Raw genomic sequence first — 18014 nt, forward strand, 5'->3', positions numbered from 1 at the left:
CCCCCTTCCCCTTCTCCGCATTGCAGGCGCCCGTTGAAGCGTTCTGGTTCGTCAGCCTTTTTCGTCTCGTTCCCACTAGCGTTGACATTTGCATGTGCCGGAGTCTGTCTGTCTAGCATGGAATGACGAATGAGATGCATTAGTTTTTATGTTCCTGGTTTAGTCGTATGTTTAATCAACCTTGAGTAGACTGCAGTCTGTGACAGAAGATCTGCATGCTTTCGCCTAGTTCGCACGAGTAGACCGAAGTATGAAATCAATTCATTCGCTCGATGGATATCGTTCGTCAGTCAAATCTATTATTGGCATATGATACAGGGGTATATATTAAGTACATACAAATGGATCATGAATATCCATAATTCTTCTCTGAGCAATATCTCATTTATCCTTTTCTCCTTCTTCTTTTCCATTCTCTTTCTTTCCTCCCCTCTCCCGATCCCACCTCTCCCTCACCCTCCTCCTAACGCCACCATTTACCCCCCTCCCCCAAATCTCCTCCGTCTCTTTCTCCGTGATCCTCGTCGTCTCTGAATCCCCATCACCCTCCTTATCTCCATCCCCATCTCCATTTGCGTCCTTCCTGTCAGGATCAGGAACAGGCCCAACAACAACCTTCCTCTCCTTCACCCTCCTCTCCCTCTCCCTCGCGTCCGTCACTTTCCGCAGATACGCCGCGTACACGACCACCTCCGCGACGCCGACCAGCAGCGCCGCGAAGAGCGAGAGGAGGACGCGGGTCGGTTCGGATGCAGCTCCGACGCCTACATCTACATCTACCCCAACTTCGTCTTCTCCGGAGAAGGTAGCAGACAGGAAGGAAAAATAGGAGGAGGTCTGGAAATGACTCAGCGCCCAGAACGTGCTGAACCCCGTCAACAACACGGAGAGGAAGATATTAATCACCAACGTGGGCGTTAATGGATCGTTCCCTTCAACTCCGTCTGCTCCGTCCGGGTTCGTTGGGTCGTGTAAGGCGGCTGTATGCGGGGATGACGAAGCGAAGATGGGTTCCGGGCCCGGTTTCGGTTTTGGGCCGGATACGGATGTGGTTGTTGGGAAGGGGGAAGGGGAGGGGGAGAGGAGACGGTTGTAAGCGTCCGCTTCGGCGGCGGCTTGGAGGCGGGCTTTGAGGGAGAGGTATTCGGGGCTCTGTTGTATATACATGCACAAGTTAGTGGTCTCTTCGAGAGAAATATGTTTGGGTAGGGATTGAGTAGCGGTAGATAGCAGGAGGTGGTGCTGGTGCTGGTGCTCACCGGCTGAGGCTTCGGCGGCGGCGGAGGGACGTAGACCTTCGTCCCGCGGAGGAGGGTGTTGAGGGTGTATTTTGAGGCTGTGGTGGGGTCTATATCTTCGTCTTCATCCTTGTTTTCGTTCTTGTTCATGCGGTTACCATCCTGGGTATCTTTCTCGTTCTCGTTCTCATCCTTGTTGTCGTGCTCGTGTTCATGTTCATCACGGTCCTCTTCATCAGACTCAGACCGTGAGCTCTTCTCCTTCTCTTTCTCTGAATCTTTAACCTTCTTCTCGCAGACCTCCTCCGTCTCCTCTTTTGCTGCCTGTGTTTTTCGTCCGGTCCTTCTCTCTCGAAAATACCGCCCCAGCTGAATCAACTGCTCATGCGAGATGGGCGCGCCGACAGCGGGCTCCGTTGGGAGAGAGAGGGCCTCGCGGCGTGAGGGGGGCAAGGTCTCGAGCGCGGAGAGGATGGTTGGGGTCGTGACGAGGAGGACCATTCTGTCTTGAAGGTTCTGTGTACTTTCTTCTTGGTCCTGGATGGCTGGGTTTTGTTGTCGGTTTACGCGGGAGGTGTGTTTATTTTGTCGGATCGAATAGGAAGAATTTATCCAATAGAATAGTTGGCCATTGCGGTGAAGAAGGAAAGAGAGAGAGAGAGAGAGAAAAGAAAAGATATCAGGAAATTGGAAATACTAAGAAAGATAGCTAGGTATATAGGTAGCTAGGTACCCCGTACGTCATGCCAAAGCTGTTCGGCCCCGAACAGGCCACGGAGGAAGAGACGCCCAGCTCCGCCGCCCGCGGTCCCGCACCGAGAACTACTCCATACCTCTCTCTACCTAAGTTAATTAATCTGCCACCACTTTCCCTACGTGGTCGGGTCAGATCAACTCTCCAATGACTCCCGTATAAAACAAGGTCTCCTCGTCCGTCCAGAAAAGGGAAAAAGAAACAACATGGCGGACAAGAAACCTTCGGGGTGAGTTTTCTTTCTTTTCATCCATTCCCCTCACCCCCCGCGTTATGAATGAAAAGAAAACAAATAACCACATAATAACCCCCCCAACCCCCAATCTACCATACTCTCACCCCTCAAAAAAAAAGAAACCATGTCTAACTGGCCAATAAAAAAACTGCAGCGCCCAAGCCCAAACCAACCCCCGCGGCATCCCCGTCGCCCCCTTTGTCGACAACGTCACCGACTACGTCTCCTCCCGCGCCGACGTCGAACCCACGCTGCGCTCCTTCCAGGAGATGATCTCCAAGTACCAGTTTATGGAGGTGAACACGACGCGGCGCGCCCAGGGCCTGCGGGACAAGATCCCCGACATCCGCAAGACGCTCGAGATGGTCCGCTTCCTCAAGACCCGAAAGGAATCCGGGGGTGGGGCAGCAGAGCCTCTCCTGACGCACTTTGAGCTCAACGACACGCTCTATGCGCGGGCGACCGTCGACCCGGCCGACACGGACGAGGTGTACCTGTGGCTGGGGGCGAACGTGATGCTGGCGTACCCGATCGCGGAGGCAGAGACGATGCTGGAGGAGAAGCTGAGGGCGGCGGAGGCGAGTCTGGGGAATTGCGAGGAGGATTTGGAGTTTTTGAGGGAGCAGATTACGGTCAGTTCCCCTTCTTTTACACCTCTCTAGTTTTCTTTTTTTGTTTGTTTACTCTGAGGCTAACTTGCGCAGACACTCGAGGTCGCGACCGCCCGCGTGTACAACTGGGACGTCGTGCAGAAGCGCAAGGAAAAGGCCGAGGGCAAGGACGACGACGAAGAAAAGGGACGTCCCGACGGCTAAGTTGTGATGGGTTGAGAACAAAGTCCGAATTAATATCATATATCTGTTTACCATGATGCCGAGAATGCAGCGATTCGTGATGTGATGACGCGATGAGAGCCTATCTAGTCTCTGTACCTGTACGCGAGTGCAACTTGTCCCATGTTCCGATTAGAAAAAAAGAAAAAAAAGTCTTCAGACTCGATGTCGGGGCTCCGTTTTTGACCTCGACGTGCATACGTGCAGTAAATACATCAAGACTGAATGGAAGAAACATGAAAAACACAATCGCACCTCGCCAGTTCTAGTTCAAACTGCCCACCGACCTACGTACTCCCATGGACCGAAAATTATATCACATATTGGTATATAAGCACACCATCTCCAGTCAACAGTACAGCAGGCTGTATCAACTTCGACCAATAAGCATATGACAGAATCATAGACGTCATTACTCATCATTATCGATGGTGAGGGAATGATGAAAGGATATTATGACGAGCTCGGCTCGTCTGCTTCTCCGCGTTGTACAGTAGATGCAAGAGCGCTGAACCGAAACAAGAAATTACAATACTAATAGACGTAACACTGAAGACGTAACACTGAAGAGCATCAGCGAGCCCATCACGTTCAAGCAGAGCAGAAAGTGGAGAGCAAAACGATCAAAAGTCATCCGAAGGTCCAGGGTGTTTGGAAAGGTGTGAAAGCAAGTAATTATACCTCCTCATTCTCTAGCGAGCAGCATCGCCGCTCGTGCCCACGGGCTCCACGGCCCCGGTCTTTTCATGTAGAAGGCCTGACGGCAAATCAGCCTCGGCCTCTTCCCTCTCGCGTACTCTCTTCGAGATATCAATATCGGTCTCGTCACCGACAAAAGTCCATGTCTCTTCAATATCTTCCAGGTCGTCTTCGACAGGCTGTTCGACGGTCGGTTCCTTGCTCTCAGCCGGTGTAAACGGCGTAGACGAGGCAATAGAACGCTGGCGGGCGAGGGTCTTTGCATATTCGAGGTCGCGGTAGATGGCCTGGATAGCGTTTGCGACACCGTTTTCCTGGAACAAGTTAGCATACATACTTCACCAAACGGACATGTCGGCATGGACATACACTACGGATCTGTTCACCCAACGCCTTCGCCTTGACAATCATCCGCTCGCTATGTGTTGCTTCCCACAATGCCCTCGAGAAGACACTGACGTTCAGCTTCTTCATGCAGATCCCAACGCCCAGGTCCTCAACTCGCGATCCGAAGAAGAACTGGTCACCAAAGAATGGCTTGATAATTGTTGGCACACCCATCCGTAGACTGGCCCCGGTAGTTCCAGCCCCTCCGTGATGCGCAACAGCATCCATCTGCGAAAAAAGCCAGTCGTGCGGCGCGGACTGGATCTGGAGAATATCAGAAGGCAGAGGGATTTCCGGTCGGGCACTGGCAGGATCCCCAAGACGGTCCGACCAGCCCTTGGACAGAATGCAGCGGACGTCCGCCTTGAGGACCGATTCAACCACGGTCTTCGTCAGAGCCGCTGGGTCCGAGACGACAATAGACCCGAATCCGATGTACACTAACTTCTTGCCATCGGTCCGAGCACGTTTAATGAAATCCGCCAGCTCCTGTGGCGGAGTCCAGTCCAAACCCTCATCCAGGAACCAGTATCCCGTCACACGAATCCAATCGGGGTAGTCAAGCGGCGGAGGAACTACCGAAGGGGAGAAGTTGTACAGGAATGGAACCTTATTTGGCTGCATCTTGTCCAGATTGGTACCACGCAGCCCCAGTTCCTTCTTTCGCCAGCGATTCACCTGCCCCGCAATGGCCTTCCAGAAGACATTGTCAAACATGACGTACGTGATGTAGTTGTACGCACCGCCCATCTTGTGTTCAGGGACCGCGAAGGCGTGAGGATATGCTCGGGTCCGGGACCAGGGCATCGTAAACGCCCGGAAGTAAGGGATCCTGAGCGCCTCCGCGATATGAATGCCGGCCATCGCGCTGGGGGACTCAATGAGAAGATCGCTGTCCTGGCAAGCTGCCCATGCTGAAGACAGAAGGTCGTCAATCCAACCACGGAATTTGAGCGATGCCTCCTTCAAAAATGAATATGTGAACATCCCATTCTCCACGCAAATCCGCATTAGCTCGGCCGGATCTCCCTCGACCGGAGCGAAGTCGATGCCGTGTTTTCTCACCCAAGGTTCAAACTCGCGATGAGTTGCGATCTTAGGCCTGTGTCCTTCCGCAAGTAGTCCTTTGCACAGCGCAATGTACGGCTGGACATCACCGCGAGAGCCAATTGTCAGACAGGTCACTCTCAACGATTCTGCAGGCTTGAAATTGATGATAGAAGCGCGTGGGTCGTCGAATATGGGATTTGTCTCGTTTGATTCTTGGTTTGACAACGTCCGGGAATCTTGGTCGTTTTCATTGCCATCTAGGCCATCCAGCCTTGCTTCCTGCAGCATCTGGTGCTCTGCCTTTGCAGCCTCTGCTTCTTCCCTGTCCTGTTGAGCAAGGATGCCGGATTCGGCCAGGAACTTGACAGACTCCAGGCTCTGATGTAGCGTGACAGCACAGTCATCTCGAATGTCGGACGCGTTAAACTCAAAGAAGAGCTCCTCGTGGCCACGGATGATGATTACAAGCCCATGATAACCAAACCTGAACCCTTTCTCCTTCTCCACATTTTCGATGTCCTTCAGCGGAAGGATCATCTTCGTCCGGGTCCCCGGCAGCAGACTTCGAAAACAGAACTTTCTGTTGCTTATATAGATCTTGCCGTACAGCGGAAGAACCCGGTGAAGATATCCAAAGTAAGTGGCCTGCAGCTTCTCAGTAGACGGGAGTGCGAAATGGGCACGGAAACGATCTCCATGCCCACAGCCACGTTCCTCATCCTCCGGATCAACGACCCGGTCTTCTGGGAGGATACCTTCCGCTTCCCCATAATGTCTCCTGCCACCGGCCCACATCCCGGATACCTTTTCCAGGTACCCCATCGACTCGCTTGCCAGTAGGCTACTCATCCGCTTGGATCTATTTTTGAGGTACCCCGCCAATCCTGCGGCTCGCTGAAGAGGATACGTTCCGGCTTTGACGATCTCCTGCAGGGTGGGCGCCGAAACAGAAACAGAATAGGCTCTTCCATGGCTGGTCGCCTCGTGCTCGGAGTCACTCGCCGCATCCCCTGCCTCATGCTCTCTCTTCTGTTGATCGACGCGGGCCTTGACTTGCGCTGATGCGGAACGAGCCGTGTCATCAGACTGTCGGCGACCAGTCTCCTCCGCATCGGACGGCGATCCCCGTAATCTGTGAATGGTAGGGGACCGGAAAACATCACTCCGATTTAGAATCTGACTGGCCGACTCCGCGGTATCCGTTGTCGACTGGAGAATGGCAGAGGATTCAGTGGCCTGTTCGAGCGAATGCACAAACGAATCGGATGAGCTCTGCTTCCTTCCCCGCGGAGATCGGTCAAACAGACCCTGGCGAAAGCTCAGTCGACCTGTGCTTTCGCTCCTTGCACGCTGATTAAATCCCGTTTGGCTACACTCCTGGGGTATTCCGTTCCCACTGGTTCGGGGACGTTTACCCTCGGCTTCCGGGCTAGAAAACGAAATCAGGGTCGACTTGACGGATTCGTTCAGACGAGGGCTAGACAATGCAGACGTGCTTCTCGGTCGGTTGGCTTCCACCGGCCTTCCCGGGCTCTGAGTCTGATCGCGTAGACTCTCGGGGCCGCCTTCGCAGGAGATTGCGGGAACGTCATGAGAAGTCGGGGTATCATTGATTAGAGATTTCAAAATATTATAGGCGTCCTTGCCGAAATTGAAGAAGGAAAAGAAGTACTGGAATCTCAAATCAGCGCTGGCCATGGGAATCTCTCTGGGACAGTACGTACCTCATCAATTGCATAAGTCTCACCACTCTCCACTACCCTAATCTTAAATGTCTCTGCGAACTCAACCATGGGACTTTCCTCTATGTCTATAACGTTCTCGATGGGCAATGAAATCTTGACGCTATCCCCCTCATTGTGAGACCTGAAGATGACCTTTTGCAAGGTCTTGACCCATTCTTTTGCGCTGGCGGCACTATCCGCCCTGAAATAGTAGGTTCGGTTATCTGTGGTAACCGTAAAGTCTTTGACCTCTTTCCCTTTGTCCTTCTGCTCGGCAAGAGATGCGGAGATCCCGTATCGGAGGTCGACGTGGCCACTCGGGAAGTAGAGGTTCGACGGGTCAGCGTAGTATGACAAGACGTCGCCCTTCAGCGTGCACCAGTACCGGTTGTACTTTGGGTTCTGGCGACCACGTTTGGACAGATACCCGGACTTGATAGAAGCGTTGGACTTCTTGGGCAGATATGCATAGAAACATATATGCCCTTCGGTGACATACATGTAACCCTGTAGTAATACGCTCTGGAGCAACCAGCAGGCGTACTCAGCAATGACCTTTTCAGGTTTTTCGAAGCCAAATATCTCCATGAGTCTGGTCGACAGGAGATTTGTCTGTGTGGACTGAGACAGAGTACGCTTTCTCCCATGGTCGCTCTCACCAGGCAAGGTCTCCTGCTCCGTCGGAGACGTCGCAGTGTCAAAGCGAGTCTGTGCCTCGATCATCCGGCTGAGCACCGGGGCCTCCCGAGGAGTCATACTTCGCGACAACCTCGGCGGTGATGTGCCGGACAGCTCGTCATGCTGAACGGGCTCTGTCACATCGTCGTTCACCTCCGTCGACTCCTTCTCTTCCTTCTCCTTAGCGTGCCTGAGCTGAATCTTTGGCAGCGACCGCAACAGGGAATCCGAGATCTTCCTCCGATGTCCGCGGCCTCTTCCTTCCGAAGGAACTGTCAACGGTGATTTTGCCCTACGCTGCGCAGCTTCTGTGCTCTGATCGGCGTCACCGGCGCCATCGTTCCCACCGGCGGGTGTATGCGACGTACGTTTTGGAGACGATCCCTCCTCCGCATTCCCATCTTGCTCCCCGTCACTGTCACTCGAATCGTCGAACCGCGCGTGGAAATCGGATTTGGAACCGGCGGCGGCTATCAAGGAAAAGATGGACTGGTGCATGTATTGGACGTGGCGGTCTCGCCAGCCACCGGTCTTGGGAGGAGCGGTAACATCGTCCTGTGCATCGTCGCCGTCCTTGAAGCGGTCTGGCACGTGGCTCGAAGGCATCCGGTGGAGAGACTTGGACATTATGCTGAGCCGACGGCCGACGCGCTCCTTCAAAGGCTCGTCGAGGTGCGGCATCCTTGACGGAAAGGAGCTCGTGGGAAAGAGGAGAGGAAGACTATGTATGTGCAGCGCAACCCGGGTTTTGGAGCAGGCCTGATATGATGATGTCTGGGGAAAGGGTCTGTGCAAGTGACCCGTCAAGGCCGGCGTGACAAACGTCAAAGGGGCGATAGGCGGATAGCGTGCGCAACGTCGAGTCAGACGGCAAGAACTATCGCCTGCAGACACGAATCAAGCTCTGCAGAGGTTAGATGAGCCGGTCACTGACCTCCGTGCAGCTGTCAAGCTCCGGAGGAGCACGGCGGACAGGGAAGGCGATGCTCACCGGGACCTTGCAGGATGTACAGGACCAGTAGATAGATAGGCAGCTGGAATGGTGAAGGCGGCCATCGAGTCAGGACGAACCATCACCCCTCAGCCATCATGACGGGCAGCTGGAACATGGCCCGCAGACTTCAGGTACAGATAAGATTCGAGGAGAACGGCAGCGGTTGAGGAGCGTCGGAGAGGTCTGGCGGACGTGGTTGTCTGAGGAAGGTCGGTCCTGCCATCACTCGCGTGACCGTACCGTATCCGCCATACGCTTACCGCATACCTGCGGCGGCGGCCAGCCAATGGCAGCGTGTGCATGTGATTGTATATGGCGGAGCCACCAATGGGAAGCTCTCCCTGGCAGCTCCGCGCGCGCTTACCTCGCCGGGATGCATCCTGCGCTGCACCACCGTACAGGGCGTCTGTACGGTACAGTACATACGGGACAACGACGTCTGGGCACACCGACACGCGGAGCAGCGGACGGAGCTGTCTGGCTGGCAGCAACAGGCCGCAGCAGCTGCACCGCCCTGTATCTCCACCGCTATATCGCTAGTGTCTACTGTTCTGCGTGCGACTACGCCATACGGAGAAGACGACGCCGGCATGGGACCTCCCAACGGTCCATGATAGCACCTCCAAGGACGGCCTCCACCATGACTCCATCTCCAGGGCTTAGTGTCGTCTGCGGTCCCGCTGACGTTGACGGCCCCACGGCCTGCCTGAACTGGACTCAGTATGCTGGCAGCATACTCAAGTATCCAGAATCACCATTAAACAGTGAAGAGCGGTGGCAGAAGTCAGAACTTCTTCCTGAGCAAACAAGCTAGCGGCCCCCGGCATTAGCACTACAGAGACATTTCAATACATGAATGGGTGAGCTCCTAGACTCAAAAGACCCCGGCAGAAAAGCGCTAGGCTGCGGGAGCAGAGACTGCAAATCATGGTTTATCTTTTTCCAAGACCCCACACAATTACCCTGGCTGGTATCGACCCGACAGATAGAAGCTGGAGAATAGTAGCAACGTAGCAAAAAGCAGCAAGAACGGAGGCTGTAGGAGTTGAACATTAATAGTTGACTTGTGATACACCCTGAATAGCCCAAAAATATTAATATGAAATCAAACACAGCACAAGGAAACCCGAAAGATATAGCCCCTCAAAGCTCTACCTGTCTTGAACTGTTCCAGGGCATCCCCCGGTCCAAGCCAAGCTCCTCCAGCCATGTTTTGGTTATCAGTGCCGCTACGTTCTTACCCATCAGCGAGCTGGTCTCCATCGTTGAAATGAAGTTCTCAATCCCACTGGTATACCAGATGTTGGGTCCCAGGCTGATCTCTTCAAAGGTCACCCGCGGATACAGATACGGGTACGAGTTCCATGTCTTCTCATGGAACCAACTGACGTCCTTGCGGCCCATGTCTCCGATCGTCAGGTTGCCCTCTCCCTTTGGCTTGTCGATATCGAGAATGTCAGCGACAAAGTCGGCTGTCAGCCGCTCGGGAGAGAAGATCTTATAAACATAGTGCTTCTCTGGGGTCCCAGCATCGTCTGTGTAATTGACCGGTGGCTTCACGTGGCGTAGCGTGCTGATGCTCCAGAAGCCTGTCGGGCCAACGCCTTTCGGCTGGGCTCCCAGATCCACACCACGAGGCAGAGTGGTCAGGATGGTCTCCGGGGCAGTTGTCCCTTCCAAATTAAAATACTTGGGGGAAATCCGGTGCGGAGATGAAAAGAGAGTCACATGGAGGGTCACGTAAGGGATCTTTTCCGGGTTATGGTCAAGGGGCGGAGAGATCTTGATATCCGAATACTGCAGAGGACCTGCGATCACGACTTCATCAAACAAGGATTGCTTAGTTTCAGAGGCACTCAAGCGGGAGGACACGGTAAATCTCCCATCCTCGTTCCGCTGGATTGAAGTCACCGTGGTGTTAAGCCTGACATCCGCGCCGGATGATCTCAACATGCCGTCGAAAATCTGCCAATTCCCCCCTTGGACAGAGACGGCACCGTCAGTGGCCATGCAGACCATCGTCTCCAGACCGTGGAGCAGACGCAGATTCTGTCCATAATTAACACGCGTGCTTGCCTGGATAATGTCTCTGGAGAAATCAGGAGAGATGCTGTTTCTATTGAGGAACTCCGCTCCGGTGGACGAAGTGGCTCCCAGAAGTCCGGCCTCATAGGCAGCAGATGTCAAGGACTCGAAAGGGAACATGGGCGATTCGTAAAGCTGGAGAAACTTGTTGACAGTATTCTTCATCAGATTCTGGGTCCGCACGGGGGCCCATCCATACTTCCAGAGCATCTTAACCACGTTCCACCAATCCATGGACCCGCTCAGCTTGTACACGAAGCGTTCTCCATCCCAGACGCCTAGGCTATCCTCGGACTCCCCTGGGCGATCTTGCGAAGCGCCGTTGACATTAAGACCGAACTCCTTGGCGGCGTTTACGAGATTCTTGTTCACCTGGACGAAGATTGAAGCGCCCAGCTCAACTGGGTAAGCGGGATTTCCAAACACATTGACTGTCGTGGAACGTCCGCCGACATGGGAAGCGCGTTCGAAGACGGTAATATTCACCGGGATCTCGGAGATGTCGGCGAATTTGCGCAGATAGTAGGCACTGGACGAACCTCCAGACCCGGCACCTGAAAGAATATCAGCGCCGGATGCAGTCATATGTCACTCAAGCAAGAGCCTTACCGATCACGGCCACACGCTTGGGCGTGATGGCGGCGGGAGCCACACCCACCGGTCGCTGGTCGTCCGCTCCAGCGAGGGCAATGTACGACGTTGCCAGTGAAAATGCAATAAAACTCTGGAGGAAGTCCCGGAGGGGACTACTCCTAGAGAGTAGTTTCATATTGATGAAACCAGGGGCGGTGTTATATACAAGTCGAATATCTGCAATTATCGATATACCTCGACCGTCGGCAAGGGCGTACTGAAGGACCGATACTATTACAACGCAGAAGCCAAAACAAGCTCAATTAGAAGCAAAAAAACTGAGAAAACAATAAAACACACAAAGTGCGGAGATCAACGGTAACACCAGCAGTCTCGCACCCGGGAGGAGACGTGGCTTTCATCGAGAGCCAGCTGCCTGTTGAGCTGGCGTGACGTTCATATCTGCGCCGTACCACCTAACGCATGGATGCATCGTATCCGTACCGTACCATACGGGCGGACATGGGCCCTAAGCCACGGCGGGTCTAGTCCCCGCGGGTATCGCTTATCGGACTTCAATATTTTATTTTTTTGTCTAGAAATCGATGCGCTCCGCCGTCTTATTATTATTACTTGTTCTTGAACAAGTCAAACAAGTACTGCGCTTCAAAGACACAGACTCAGATACAGATACCTAGCAGTCACGGGCAATTTGGAACCATGCGCACAATGGACCCCTACGACAGCGACTCCAGCATCGACGATGCGGGGGACTACACCGAGACGGGGGTGCTGCTAGGATACGCTTCAGAGGAGGCCACAGACGACACCATCAGCCATCTGGGAGGGTGGCCGGTACGTTCTACTCACTGTATTATTGCTATTATTTCCTCACTGACAGCACCCCTCACCAGACATGGCTGGACGAGTCTACCCCGCCCGACGGTAACTTCGCCAACTGCAAGGTCTGCAACAACCCAATGCTGCTGCTCCTCCAGCTGAACGGTGACCTGCCCGAGCACTTCCCGGACGACGAGAGACGGCTGTACATATTCGGATGCCCCAGAAAAGCCTGCAGCCGGAAACCAGGGAGCGTGAGAGCTCTGCGCGGGGTCAGGAAGCTGAAGTCGTCGCAAAAGCCCAAGAAGGAAGAGAAGGAAGAAAAGCAATCCGCTCCGCAACCACCCGCTCCCAAGCAGGACCTAGGCGCAGCCCTCTTCGGCGCAGCCCCTTCAAGCAACGGCCCATCGTCGAACCCGAACCCCTTCTCCACCTCCACCTCCTCGAGTTCATCATCCGCGCAAGCGAACAACCCCTTCGGGCCGCTCCCAAAACCTTTCTCCTCCTCACCAGCAAAAGACAAAGACCTCCCCGAGACCTTCGCAGACAAAGTCCGTCTCTCCTCCCCTCCTCCAGAATCAGCGCCAGCACCAGCACCGGCCCCCGTCACCGCCGGCCCACCCCGTCCCTGGCCCCCGCAATCCGCCTTCCCAAAGCCCTACACCCGATACTACCTCGACGCTGAATACGAAACCCTCTCGCGTCCCTCGACGCCCAGCGTCCCCGCGAACGTGACGGTCCAGGACATCGAGGAGGAGGACATCAAGTCCGCCGCAGCGGCCGCCGGAGCAGCAGACTCCAAAGACGCATTCGAGTCCGCCCTGGACAAGGACTTCCTCCGCTTCTCGACCCGCCTATCACACAACCCGGAACAGGTCCTGAGATACGAGTTCCGCGGCTCCCCGCTCCTCTACTCGCAGAAAGACGCCGTGGGCAAGCTGTTCCAGCGTCCGCAGGGCCCCAGCGGGAAGGTCTCGACCAAAGGCGGGAGCACCGCGCGGATTCCCCGTTGCGAGTCCTGCGGCCGTGAACGTGTCTTTGAACTGCAGCTCGTTCCGCACGCTATCAGTGTTTTGGAGGAAGGTCGCGAGGGAATCGGGCTCGGACCCAAGGATGACTCCGGCATGGAGTGGGGTACCATCATCCTGGGTGTGTGCGCGGGCGACTGCGGGCCGGAGCAGGTGGGTGTGATGGGATGGAGGGAGGAGTGGGTTGGTGTGCAGTGGGAGGAGAGGAAATGAGAAATAAGAAAATGAGATATGAAGTGAAATGAAAGCAAATGACGGGAAAAAAATGAAGATTTATTTACATGTCTATAGCTACATGTCTACATATCTACCTAACCTAGGTAGGTAGATCAGATACAGCTATCCCAACCCAATACCCGAAACATAGATTAGGTAGAATATATGTCATGGAATACCCCAAAGAAAAAATAACCTGATGGAAGAAAAGGACCCTCAAGTGATGCTGAGTGCCGAAGCTACCCCCGAAAAGTATCCCGAATTGTTCTTTCCCTACATGAACGAGAGTCCAGGACCCCGAACGAATAGAATCAAGAAACAAACGATAAGACATGTCAGATGAGGTATCAAGATTATGTAGATACCTACGGGAATATACATATACGTACGGAGTATAAGATAATGTTATATCTGGCAATAGATATTCTACAGAAGGGATTATTTTCTCGAATTCAAGTAAAGCACCTAGGTAGGTTAGGTATGATAGCTCCTCTAGATACTCTGCTTCCTCTTACCGCTGCTCACGGAGGACGCAGGTTTTGCGGCATACCAGACCAAGATCGGGTCGGGTCATATCTTTCTTCCCTTTTTGTTTTTCTTTTCTTCCCCCCTCCTGCAAGTCCTGTCCCTTCGTAGTCTTCTACCGACTTTCATCCATAGGATAAAGAGTACGGACAGTTCTATGTATCATAGAGACATGATTAATGTAGAAATGATGACATATGCAAGCTGAAGTGAAATGAAACGCCAAAGCGCCGGGCCCTGAGATTTTTCCCACCACCATGCTCGTCTCTCGTCTCGTCTCATCTCATCTCCCCCCAATAACGTGGGGTTCTTAGCTTCAATTCGTCACGGGCATCGGAAGGCTTAGTAGGTAGGTAGATAGTAATGTATGGTATGGAAAAAAGAGATTGCGGGAAGAAAGGTAAAGAGAAGCGCAGACGGAGATGTAGGTCTGAGCACGGTCACCTATACAAGGGCAAAAGAGATTCTTCCATCCGTGGTGTGAAGCAGGAAATTAATGATCCGCTCAAGCCGGCTGCTCGAAACCCCTCCGCACAACACGGCCGAACATCTCCACACCGACGCGCTCACCCTTGACCTCGCTCCGGGCCTCGTTCTCCTTGTTGCGCGGCACCCGGACGACGGCGTCCTTGCCGGACTTGTCGACCTCCCATCCGCAGACGTCAGTGACGAACTTCTCAAGAGCCTCGCGGTTCTTCAGGTCGAGCCACTGCGCCAGCACGTCGGCGTTGATCTCGCGGAAAGTCTTGCCGACCTCGACGGCGATGCGGACACGGACGAGCTCCTCGAACCCAGCCACGTCGGCGACCAGGTCTGCGTACAGGTCGTCCGAGTTGAAGGTCGACCAGAACAGGGCGTACTGCGCGGACTCGAGCAGGGTGTTGAGTCGCGTGAGCTTCTGGATCGACTCGACGAAGTCGGAGGTCTGCGCGGGCTGGCCTTCCGTGTTGGAACCGAAAGGCTGGGTGTGCGGGGGCAGGAGAGCAAGGGAGAGAGAGAAGGCTGGGGACGGGAAGACGGTGAGAGCCTTAGCAAGGATGTTGGTAGTCGTCTCGGGGTGGAGGAGGTGAGGGTTGAATTGGTAGCTGTTGAGACGAAATAGATCGTTAGCGAAAATGTCCTTAAAATTTAACCTCCATATGCGGGGCTGTATGTCGACAAGCAGTCATGGACGGCAAGGGTTCTTTCAGATAGAGCTAATGTACACCATCATATCCCCTGATTCACGAGGAAGGTCAGGTAATAGGAAACGTGGTAATGTTTAGTTCTTCATCATGGAACCCGTCGACCAGGACACCTCCCCCACTTCAGAACGCATTCAAAGCGCAACCAGAAAATCGTCTAAAGACAGGGAACCACTCACAGTTTCAACAGCGCCAGGTTCGCATAGCAATCGAATGTTCTGTCCTCGCACTGCTGCACGACATAGTCCTGAAACACCGTCGTCGTCTCCGGGTTGTATCTGTCGAGGCCGTTCAGGATGGCGTCGATATGCGCCGGCCGCGTCTCGCACTTGTCAAAGGCGAGCACCATGTTTTCTACAGCTCGTCACGCCAACTGTGGCGTGGATGTCTCAGCAAGGAGTAGGTACCTTCTGATATCTGAAAAAGGAGCCGGTAAATGAGGTGTGAGAGGAGGAGCTGCGCGCGGTTCGACGTTCGATGCGGGTGTTGTGTTTTTGGGGTTTTTTCGTGGTTAGCCTCCTCCGTCTGTGTGCTGCGGCGGACGCCGCGCCGGCGCACCGGAAGGGTAAATTTCCCCGAGCGGGCGTAGAGCATCACATCACGACTACTCCGTACCCATAAATAATATAATCGAGGTAAGAGGTATTTTCACTTCATGGTTCATCAATTATCTAATTTATGCGAACTCTGAATATGAAGTGCCATGGTTGCATCCGCAATGTTCTTCTAGTTAGACACAGGCTAGAAAGGTAAAAATACAAAGACCGCTAGCAGCAATTAAAACCACATATCGTGCCAGGCTTGCAAACTATCTAAAAAAGTAAAATAACGCCATCATCCCATTGCCCTTCATTAGTAGTCAAGTAGAGCTCAAACGCCAGCCATCATCCGCTATCATAGCAGCGGGGATTAGAGAGAGAGTAAATGCAAGCCAAGGGACAAGCTGCTTGGCCACCCGTCAAGTAATTTCCGAGCCTTAACTCCGTGTCCGCTTTCTTAGTGCGCCTTTCCCAATGTAGCACATGGAAGCCCGGCCGTTATTTGAAAGAATCGAAATGACAAACAAGAGGCCGTAATCATCATCAAGACATCGTAAGTGAGCATCCTTACGATTGAAGGAATCGACCAGGGTATATTTGAGATTCTGAAAGATAAAAATGAGAGCAGACAAACTCCCAAATAGTAGTGTCACGCCACTACCGGTCGCCGCTGGGCGATAGGTATCGGCTTCGGAGCCGAGGACAAGTCCAGAGTGGATATTCCCAGATCGCTTCCACCGGTATTACCGTGGCTGACTTGTGTCTTTGACTTCTCGCCGTTATTTGCTAGTGCCGTTCGTTGCGACGAATTAGCATCTTCATCTGCTGCCACTGTGCTGCAGACAAAGCGCTCTTCAGAAATGGGCACACCGCCAAACATCGACCCCAACTGCTGCAGCAGGGCAACGAACTGGGCATGTAGCTCCGCGAAGATCATTTCGTTCCCAACAATCTCGGCGAGATTTCTGGCGCGGATTTGGCCAGCCCGTCGCGGCTGACCGTCCGGATCCACCGTTCGGCCGGTGAGGAAAGACGAGACGGGTGTATAATTTCGTCCGCCGATCTTATTCGAACCATAACTCTGCTCTTCGCGGCGCTTTTCCTCTTCCTGATACCTCTCTGCCGCACTGACAATCCCGGAGGCAATACGACCAAAAGTTCGCCAGATCACCGGAGACGCTCTGAAAGCTCTCCCCGCATCCTTACCAGCGAGAGCGACAAGGGCATAACTGCGCCGTTTTCCACGCGCCATGGGATCCGGAAGACGGAATATGTAGGCAATTGTATACCCGGCGTCAGAGTCGCCGAAACACAGTGGACCAGATGAGAGTCCACGCGGCAGAAGCTCACAGCTCAGCGTCCGGATGGAGGAACGTCGCAAAAGAGCATAGTCTGCCGGATTAGGAGGGCCGCGGAGAGATAGGTAGGTGAGAATGTGCGTATGACATGAAGAATCTGAAGAGACGGAAGAGGAATGGAGGGATTCGGTGAATGAAGAGTGAGCGTGCGATTCATGCGCATCCTCGTCGAGATCCGAGTGATTGCCTCCACAGGAGTAGACAACTTCCCTCGACCGTAGGACCGGGCTACCATTTCTGCCCTTGCCACCAAGCTTCGGGGTCCCAGGAGCCCCTGGGGGAAGCTGTTTGCTCACATCCTCAGGCAGCGTCAAGCTGCAGCTCGCGCACGTGTCACCGTCCGTGCCCCCAAAACGATTCAGGGATTCCGTGTCCGCGCGACCACGCTGCCCCTTTAGAAAGTACGGATGGTCCTCGATCTTCTGGGAGGGATTACGAAGCTTGGTCGCCGGAGCACTTGCGGCGGAGGTGGAAAGGTTGGATTGCTGCTGCGAGGACGAGAGTTTGGCGTCGTGGTTATGGTCTTGTGTTTCGTGGGAAGAGGTCGTGTCGTGGGAGTTCGAAGGGGTATCATTAGGAGAGATGTCGGAGTCGGGATAGCATTGGGAACAGGAGAAAGGCAAGACCTGCGAACAGAGGATCGAGGTCGGGCCATGCACCTCGCAGAAATGCGTGAGGGAGAGCTGTGACGTGTAGCACCAATGGTCAGTTAAGAGGAAGATGAGCAGCGCGCAAACGCGCAACACACGAGTGTCATATTGTAAGGGGGATATTCCCAGTCCCTATCCGCAGGCGACCACTGAGGATATATGGGAGAGAATATTATCGTGGTGGATGGGGTATGCGCGGGGATGCAGAGCCCCAGCAACGGAGGCGATCGATTGCGCGAACCCCATGCGCACTGAGGTCATGACGCAGAAAACGCGGGACAAACTCACAATGAAATCCATATCCACCTATGAATGTATCGCAATCTCTGGCTGGCAGTTCAGTCCATGATTGCGAGACATGCTTTTGTGAGATCAAGCAGCAACACCGTGTTGCAGTGGCAATGACGCAGGGCAGGGATGAGGA

General features: G+C 53.9%; 8 protein-coding genes across 8 annotated transcripts; 3 read left to right on the top strand and 5 right to left on the bottom strand.

Annotated features, from left to right (window-relative positions):
* Window positions 1-381: 381 nt before the first annotated feature.
* Window positions 382-1739, bottom strand: VTN00DRAFT_1660 (uncharacterized protein; the record flags this gene model as incomplete). Its single annotated transcript, XM_069427792.1, has 2 exons — window positions 382-1152; window positions 1260-1739. 2 exons carry the CDS (start codon window positions 1737-1739, stop codon window positions 382-384), a joined length of 1251 nt encoding a protein of 416 aa, XP_069292362.1.
* Window positions 1740-2198: 459 nt separating this feature from the next.
* On the top strand, window positions 2199-3042 carry VTN00DRAFT_1661 (uncharacterized protein; the record flags this gene model as incomplete). The annotated part of the gene is made up of 3 exons (XM_069427793.1): window positions 2199-2221; window positions 2382-2859; window positions 2932-3042. 3 exons carry the CDS (start codon window positions 2199-2201, stop codon window positions 3040-3042), a joined length of 612 nt encoding a protein of 203 aa, XP_069292363.1.
* A 710-nt stretch (window positions 3043-3752) lies between these two features.
* Window positions 3753-8279, bottom strand: VTN00DRAFT_1662 (uncharacterized protein; the record flags this gene model as incomplete). The annotated part of the gene is made up of 3 exons (XM_069427794.1): window positions 3753-4073; window positions 4129-6867; window positions 6921-8279. 3 exons carry the CDS (start codon window positions 8277-8279, stop codon window positions 3753-3755), a joined length of 4419 nt encoding a protein of 1472 aa, XP_069292364.1.
* Window positions 8280-8687: 408 nt separating this feature from the next.
* Window positions 8688-9206, top strand: VTN00DRAFT_1663 (uncharacterized protein; the record flags this gene model as incomplete). Its single annotated transcript, XM_069427795.1, has 2 exons — window positions 8688-8723; window positions 8802-9206. The coding sequence occupies 2 exons, from the start codon at window positions 8688-8690 to the stop codon at window positions 9204-9206; spliced, it is 441 nt and encodes a 146-aa protein (XP_069292365.1).
* Window positions 9207-9735: 529 nt separating this feature from the next.
* On the bottom strand, window positions 9736-11446 carry VTN00DRAFT_1664 (uncharacterized protein; the record flags this gene model as incomplete). The annotated part of the gene is made up of 2 exons (XM_069427796.1): window positions 9736-11231; window positions 11287-11446. 2 exons carry the CDS (start codon window positions 11444-11446, stop codon window positions 9736-9738), a joined length of 1656 nt encoding a protein of 551 aa, XP_069292366.1.
* A 533-nt stretch (window positions 11447-11979) lies between these two features.
* VTN00DRAFT_1665 (uncharacterized protein) lies at window positions 11980-14343 on the top strand (the record flags this gene model as incomplete). The annotated part of the gene is made up of 4 exons (XM_069427797.1): window positions 11980-12105; window positions 12165-13271; window positions 13831-14040; window positions 14260-14343. The coding sequence occupies 4 exons, from the start codon at window positions 11980-11982 to the stop codon at window positions 14341-14343; spliced, it is 1527 nt and encodes a 508-aa protein (XP_069292367.1).
* Window positions 14344-14364: 21 nt separating this feature from the next.
* Window positions 14365-15392, bottom strand: VTN00DRAFT_1666 (uncharacterized protein; the record flags this gene model as incomplete). Its single annotated transcript, XM_069427798.1, has 2 exons — window positions 14365-14944; window positions 15223-15392. 2 exons carry the CDS (start codon window positions 15390-15392, stop codon window positions 14365-14367), a joined length of 750 nt encoding a protein of 249 aa, XP_069292368.1.
* Window positions 15393-16231: 839 nt separating this feature from the next.
* Window positions 16232-17890, bottom strand: VTN00DRAFT_1667 (uncharacterized protein; the record flags this gene model as incomplete). Its single annotated transcript, XM_069427799.1, has 2 exons — window positions 16232-17623; window positions 17879-17890. The coding sequence occupies 2 exons, from the start codon at window positions 17888-17890 to the stop codon at window positions 16232-16234; spliced, it is 1404 nt and encodes a 467-aa protein (XP_069292369.1).
* Between the last annotated feature and the right edge of the window lie 124 nt (window positions 17891-18014).

This window comes from Thermoascus crustaceus (assembly GCF_041956765.1).
Source record: "Thermoascus crustaceus strain CBS 181.67 unplaced genomic scaffold VTN00scaffold_1, whole genome shotgun sequence".
NCBI classification, from domain to species: Eukaryota; Fungi; Ascomycota; class Eurotiomycetes; order Eurotiales; family Thermoascaceae; genus Thermoascus; species Thermoascus crustaceus.